We start from the raw sequence: 7,888 nt of genomic DNA on the forward strand, positions 1-7,888 counted from the left end.
AGTTTGCTTTCTTGCATTTCTTTTGTTTTGGAACTACCTTAGTAGCAACTTCTTGTATTATATCACGAACATCAGTCCACATCTCTTCGGGCTTTTTGTCTTCTAGATCTAATTCTTGAAATCGATTCCTCACTTCCACAGCATATTCTAATGGAATTTGATCCAGATTATACCTGAAAGGCCTTCTCGTTTTCTGCGTTTTCCTCAATCGAAGCTTAATTTTGGCAACAAGAAGCTGATGATCGGTGCCACAATCGGCCCCAGGCCTTGTTTTTACTGCTTGTATAGCGCTTCTCCATCTCTGCCGGCAAATAATATAATCGATCTGATTCCTGTACAGACCGTCCGGTGAAATCCACGTGTACAGGCGCCTCTTGTGCTGTTGAAAATGAGTATTCGCTATGGTCAGGTTGTTTTCTTGACAAAACTCTACTAGCCTCTGCCCAGCTTCATTTGGCTCACCAAGACCAAACTTGCCTGTAACTCCGGATATTTCTTCACTCCCTACCTTAGCATTCCAGTCTCCTATGAGAAAAACGACGCCTGATGATGGGGTGCGGTCTAAAAGGCATTGTAGGTCCGCATAAAATCTCTCAACGTCAGCCTCTTCAGCAGCAGTGGTCGGTGCATAGACTTGGATAACTGTTATGTTCAAAGGGTGACCTTGGATCCGAAGTGACATCATTCGGTCGTTTTTGGGGTTGTACCGTAGCACTGCTTTACCCATTCTTCTGTTTACTATGAGAGCGACCCCATTCCTTCTCTTGGATTCGTGCCCACAATAAAAGACATAATGGTCGCCGGAGTTAAATTCACCCATTCCGGTCCACTTGAGCTCGCTGATACCCAAGATATCAATGTTCAATCTGTCCATTTCTCGCTTGACAATATCCAGTTTACCTTGCGTCATAGATCTTACATTCCATGTTGCTATGTGATATATCACCTTGCAACATCGGACTCTCCGGTCGCTTCCCGACACATCCACAACTGAGCGTCCTTTTGGCTTTAGCCCAGCCGCTTCATTCGTCCTGGAGCTACTAGGAATCGCCCTTTGTTCATCCCCAGTGTGGGACGCCTTCCAACCTGGGGGGCTCATCTTCTGGCGCCATATCAATAATGGTATTGTAACTGGCCATAGGGTTTTCTTGGCAGGAAATACTGGAGTGGGTTGCCATTACCTTCTCCAGTGAATCACATTTTGTCAGAACTCTCTGCCGTGACCTGTCTATCTTGGGTGGCCCTACACAGCAGAGCTCACGACTTCATCGAGTTTCGCAAGCCCCTCCGCCACGACAAGGCAGTGATCCATGAAGGATCACCCCTTCCCAACAATGTAAAAAAAACATGATCTATTGTTTCCGGCTGCTTACAGATTGAACAATGTGCCCCCCACGGTAAAAAAAAAAAAAAAAAAAAAAAAAAGCCCCTTCCCTCCAAAAACTTCTTTACTGTAATGTTCCGGTATGTAAGTTAAAAAAAAAAAAAGTGTTAGCTCCTGGCGGAACTTGCATTTTCTGTACTCTCTTCAATAGATCTGTGCCAGGGCCTCCACTGTATATTGCCCTGTACAAGGATTCTGGGCAGACGATATCACGCAGATCGCGGTACAACGTTTTTCTGTTTACACCAAACAAATATTTTATAGAGAAACGCTCTGAAAGAAATCTAACACTCTCGATGACCTCCCTGAAAAATTCATAAATCCCACACGCTACTTCATCGGTGGAGACAACAAACTCAAGCAGCAGGCGCCGCAGCCAAACTTGGCAGACGGCGTAAAAAGAGATGCCCTAGCCCCAAACTCCCATCTTTAACCCGCCGCAGCAGGACGGTTCCGGCGCCACGCCCCGGATCGTGAAGCGCTCTTCATAATTCCCCTTGTCCACAGTGCGAATGATAGCGAGATTCCGCGAGTGACAGATAATGCGCCTTCCTTTCCCTGTAGACGAATTATAGAATTCCGGTGAACTTTAATGCGTTCAATGAAATGCTGGTTGTGTTCGACAAGCGGCGTGCGATGCACCGTCACGACAGGGCATGACGCCACAAGGCGATTAATGCATATGAAGCTGATCCCGCCGGGCGTTCGATCCAGGCGTCCGTGCGGCGCCTTTCATTTGCCGCTTCTTCGAACGCCGCACCACACAGCAAACAGAAGCAGACTCAAATGTATACGAGGCGTTAGTACAGCAGCATCAGCGGCGTTTGAAATTGATTTACAGGATGGAAAAGGCGCAGTATCTGTTACAATTCTCCGCGGACACATGTACCATGCGTAAAGGAAGGGAGGAATGTGAAACAGTAGTCACCCTCTTTACTCAAAGCATCATTCAACCGTCACATTCGCAAGAAATGCGTAGCAGAATGCGGACCTAAGGCTTTCGCCTTTCACCACTTTAATCGCCAAAGTGTTTCATATTTTTTTCTTAATTTTGCTACAGTACCAAGACTACATGGCTTCTCTGAGCACGTTAGAATAAAGACTATGGATTGATAATAATGCTAATGCATTATTATTATATTAGTCCTGGGCACTAGGACACAACCTCCATGCAACTACTTACAGCTTGCTTAGGTTCACTGCTGAAATTCATGCACTAACGACAACACCTGGTTAACACAGGGAATTAATCGCAATGAATAATAAACTGAATATAAGAAATACAGAATACAGTGGACAAAGTTATATTAAACAACATCGGTTAGGAACAGTATTTTATGATAGGTAGTGAGGTTGCCACACTCAAATTCTGAAGAACAGTTAACCAGTATCCCCCAAGAGGAAAGTACGCGTATAAAACAGCTGCATCTTACCGGTACTGACATATACGGGGCAGAAACTTGGAGGTTAAATAAAAAGGTTCAAATTAAATTAAAAACAACCGAGAGAGCTTTGGCACTGCATAGAACTAGAACGTTAAGAGGCAAGAAACGTGCAGTGTTGATTAGGCAACAAGAGGAGGTTAATGACATTCACTCGAAGTGAAGGAGAAGAAATGGGTACGGGGATGCGGTCTGTTCTCTTCTATCGTTCTTGCTGGAAAAGAGGTCGCCTGTCCTCTAGCTTTTTCGGCACCATCTTTCTTCCTTGCCATTTGTAGACAATGCAATATTTGTTGCTACAGAATCCTCCCCCTCTCCAAGGCTACCTAGTTTTGGTATTCAAGTGTTGATCGCTTCCCCCTCCTCCTCACTTTTCCATGAAGGGCAACTTCCGGTAGAACACAGTGATAACAAATGCGGAAGCGTTGCAACTTTTTGAATGTAAGGATTAACACTGGAGGTGAAATATCGTTTTCTACTGCTAATACCCGAGTTATATCACAAGGAAATCGGGACTCTGAGAAGACCGCCTTCGCAGGAACTGAAAGCATTTCTTTCCACGCAATACAATCGCAATGTTATCTTGGGCACTGAGAGAGAGAAATTTGGACACATGTAATCTCGAGGCCCATTTGTCGCTTATTAGCTCACTACCAATAGCAAGCTTTATGCTTCCGGTGCTATCGCTCGAGATTTAGCCTACATATTGAGTGCGCATTTGAAGTAGATCATATACTACAAAATAAAGGCGTCTTATTGTCGCTAACGCTAAGACGTCCATTCCTTATTTATCACAATAATATCAGCAAAACCCAACAGCTGTTACATACTTCATCGCTTCCAAAATATATTAGTGCACGCGGCGATGACCCAGCCGCTAAGTTGTTTGCTATTGAGGGCGTCATTTCGAGTTCTAATTCCGTCCTCGATGGAAACTTCATAATGGAGCGTAGTACCATACCCATGCCATATTATACCATACCATACCATACCATACCATACCATACCATACCATACCATACCATACCATACCATACCATACCATACCATACCATACCATACCATACCATACCAAACCAAACCATCCCATGCCATAGCATATCATAGCATACCATAGCATATACCATACCATGCCATACCATACCATACCATACCATACCATACCATACCATACCATACCATACCATACCACATCATACCATGCCATACCACACCATACCGTAACATACCATACCAACCATACTACACCATCCCGCGCCGTACCGCACTACATCGTACTTTATCGTACCGTACCATGTCATACAATTCTATATCATATCATAAAATATCATACTATATCATAAATGTCAGTGAATATATATAAAGCCTACTATTTCGCGAGATAGGGCTCCGCGGTATGAGGAAATGCTGATGAGATAGTGCTGAGAGGGTGTAATATATTTGAGCTCCCTGAAGAAAAAGCACGTTTTATCCCCATATGTAGGTCTGACGCTACGACTATAAATGAAGCCGCTCACAAGGCCTATATATATGTAGCTTCTTCAGCGGTAAATACGAATTCTGGCGTCAGTGAGAAAAAGACCTTACTGGTAGCGGGACCTCGTGTGCGCCTCTGTACCACGGAAATAATATATCATTGCGCTTTGTACGCAAGAGCTGCGGTCTGCTGACCTGACTGTAGTGGATATAGTGCCATTTGGCTTGTGTTCCCGGGGACCTTTTTTATTGTTAGGCTTCATTTAGATATGAAATGGTAAAAATGCTGGTGAGTGGCGACATGTCCACAGAAAACCACAGCCTGGCCACGAGGACGTCTTTCACGCACATTCATTCAGACGTACGTATGGGGTTACTCACGCAAGCTGGTTTCTCTATCGGCACGTGTCTTGTCTTCTAGCAGTGCAGTGAAGCAATCAGCTAGAAGACTCGGCCACCTAGACCTTGTACGTCCAAAGAATTGACCAACTTCGAAAGCTCCATTTTGCCCGCAGTCAAAACAATCTGCTCAGGAAGTCGACCGCAGGGAAGGTTTCGTGATAGTGCTCAGTGCATGTCCTGTTCTTTTCCGCCTGTGCCGCATGCGAGTGAAAAAAAAAATAAATTCCACCAACGTACGTCAAGACCTTGATACCAGGACGCTTAATCTATGTCTCTGTCACGTTTTCCCACGTTCTAGCGTATTTCGGGCGGTTTCATCTCAAGTTTCTTTTATTCAAAGCACCTTCTGGAACAATCGGGCTCCAGATATTCATAGTGGAGTCCGGGGAGAAGCGTCCACTTTGCAGCGTTATCATCTCAGCCAGCACAAAATAGAAGACTCCTTCTGTGCACTGTACAAGTCCATCCAGGGAAACCGGAGGTTTTATTTTTATAACGACTCAGCACGAGCGCCTTCCGCCAGGGGACCTGGGTTCCCGGCAGAAATCACAGAAACGACGTGGCAAGTGTGCTGTACCCAACAAATCTCGCACAAATGCTGCCGTGGGTAGAAGACGCTGAGCGCCCGCGGCGACCTTCTGGCGCTTCCCCGAGCGGCGATGAAATCTCGTGCGCACAGAGAAGAGCCGGGACGTTTCAAGAGGTGCGCGGCCCAAACTACCTTCCTCGTTCCGCGTGCTCCGCTCTCCAATCCGCCTGTAATTCGCCCTCCCTTGTCTCTTCTGTGCGGGAGACTTTATAGCTTTATACAAGCTGGGACCCACACCGAAGTCATCGGATATCGACACCGTCAGCGCCGCTGGGCAAGCGCCGGCCACACCAGACTTCAAGCAACTCACAGAGTTTCACTTTGCAGGAACTAGCCCCAACTGCGGCGACTGTTATTCAAAACACGTAAAACACTTGTCTCCGGACGCTATCGGAACCCCTCCCCTAAAGCCGCCCAAGAGCAACAAAAGAAAATATCGAGAAAGGAAGACCAAATGAGAGAAATGTCGCGAGATGTGGCCCAAGACCTCCGTGCAGGCGAGAGAGTTTCTCCTCACCGGGCGACAGTATAAATATGTAGCCGAAGCGCGCGAGAGGATGAGTAAGTCGACATCTGCGGCGACCTACAGAAGTGGTCATCGGCCATGAACGCACTCGTAAGCAAACAACGCGAACATGATGCATGGACAGTTACCGCCTTTTCTTCAGGCGTGATGTCTATTGCCTAACGAAATTGATGTTCGAAGGCTGTAAAAAGAGGTCGCTGACACCATTTTTACCGCCTTTGGAACAGTCTCCTGCCACTAATCGACTAATTTTTCTAAGGCGCATCGTTTTTATGACACTCACTCCTAAAACAGCAGAATGTCTCTAGGAACATGCGCGACTAAATCCGTGGTCGCAGCTAGTTTAGCGCATATGTGCACTACAGTGTGCATCCAAAAACTAAAGCGGAAAGAAAAGTTTTCAATGTAGCTGCTACCCATGTGCTTTTCGCGCAGCTTATACAAGACAAACTCTCGCTCAAATGTTAGCTCCAAATGCTTGTCCTGAAGTCTGTAGTAGTTCAGTTCTATAACATACATATAACATGGTTCACGCTATCACACACTTAGGAAAAAACTTGTCTGCCTCGCCTGGTGAATGTATTCCGAATCGAAGACAGCGTGAATACTTATTCACACCATATGTCACGCCATAAGGGTATAAAAAAGACACAAGCGAAATGTTCCGTCTATGCACCAAATACTGTAAAGTCAAGTACTGGATCTTAAATACAGAAGTCAGCTCCATTATGCCGCTTCGTTTCGGCTATGCTGCGTAATATCAAGGCTTTCAGGTGCATTTTGTTTTTGCATGTCATGCTTTTTGGTTCCACCGCAGGTCATTGTGTTGGCCTGCCTGGCCTCTAGCGCCCTCGCCGGAAACCTTGGCGGCGGCGGCGGCGGCGGCGGTGGCGGTGACCTGGGTGGTGCTGGAGGAGGGCCCGGAGGCCCTGGTCTTAATGGAGGCGGGGGTGGTCTCGGCCCTGGGCTTGGCGGCGGCGGTGGCCTCGGTGACGGACTCGGTGGCCTCGGAGCGGGCCTGGGAGGTGGTCTTGGAGGAGGCCTCGGCGGAGGTCTTGGTGGGGGCCTAGGTGGTGTAGGTGGCATAGCGGGTCCCGCAGTCGCCACAGGTCCCGTGTCCATTGGCGCTCCAGTAGCCGTGAGCAGGACTGTGTCCATTCCTGCACCTGTGGCCACTCCAGTGGCAACCGTGTCTTTCCTGAAGCAGCCCGTGATCCACCTCAGGTACGTCACCAAGCCGGTGGTGAGCTACGTGCAGCAGCCTGTCGCCACTGTCCACCACGCCATTAGGCCCGTGGTGCACGTGACGCACGCCGTGGCCGCGCCGGCCATTGCGGCCACTCCAGCCGTGGCCGCTGCACCCGTCGTGCTGGGAGGCTTCGGTGGTCCGGCTCTCGTCGGCGGCCTGGGAGGTGTAGGCCTCGGTGGCCTCGGAGGTGTCGGCCTCGGTGGGGTAGGGTTTGGTGGTGCAGGATTTGGAGGTGGAGGCCTCGGATTCGGCGCTGGAGGGCTGGGCCTCGGTGGCGTTGGCAATGGTGTGGTACTCAAGGCCAAGCATCTGAAGTCATAACGGGTGTAGAAGATTGAGATGAATGTGAATGGACAAGCGTTGGTGTGTTCGAAGAGGCCGGACTGTGGTTGAGTCTCCCGGCTGTGGTGTTGGACAATGCCTGCCGGCTCGTAACTATATGTATAGCACATCTGTTGTATGCTGTGCAATGTACAAAGTTCAACTTCCCGAGAAAGTGCTAAGGTAGTCGCTGATATCATATAACGTTATATGCTTGAAGAATGCTTCATCTTACCACTTCGCGAAATGTTCCTTATTTCCTGTGAATAAACTGTTTTTTACTGTGTCAGCATCAAGTCCAGCTTTTTTGGACAACCATTTTTCATGATGAGGCAACTGCAGCATATTACAAAGTGCTGTTACAAACATAATCAAGGGTAAAATCTAAGCTTGTGATACGTAGAAAAATATTGTCTTAAAGTCTGTCCGGCACTCACGCCGATTCGTTAACACTGTCACAGAAAACTAGTGAGGTGAAGTTTGAACAACAATGGTAAGC

At 47.6% G+C, this 7,888-nt stretch overlaps 1 protein-coding gene across 1 annotated transcript; it reads left to right on the plus strand.

Moving 5' to 3' along the window:
• The first annotated feature begins 5,897 nt into the window (after positions 1-5,897).
• Positions 5,898-7,389, plus strand: LOC146204225 (uncharacterized). Its single transcript, XM_084586302.1, has 2 exons — positions 5,898-5,909; positions 6,637-7,389. Exons 1-2 carry the CDS (start codon positions 5,898-5,900, stop codon positions 7,387-7,389), a joined length of 765 nt encoding a protein of 254 aa, XP_084442428.1.
• Positions 7,390-7,888: the final 499 nt, after the last annotated feature.

The sequence above is a fragment of the Amblyomma maculatum genome, chromosome 1 (assembly GCF_055883805.1).
Source record: "Amblyomma maculatum isolate TAMU_Amacu chromosome 1, ASM5588380v1, whole genome shotgun sequence".
Lineage (NCBI taxonomy): Eukaryota > Metazoa > Arthropoda > Arachnida > Ixodida > Ixodidae > Amblyomma > Amblyomma maculatum.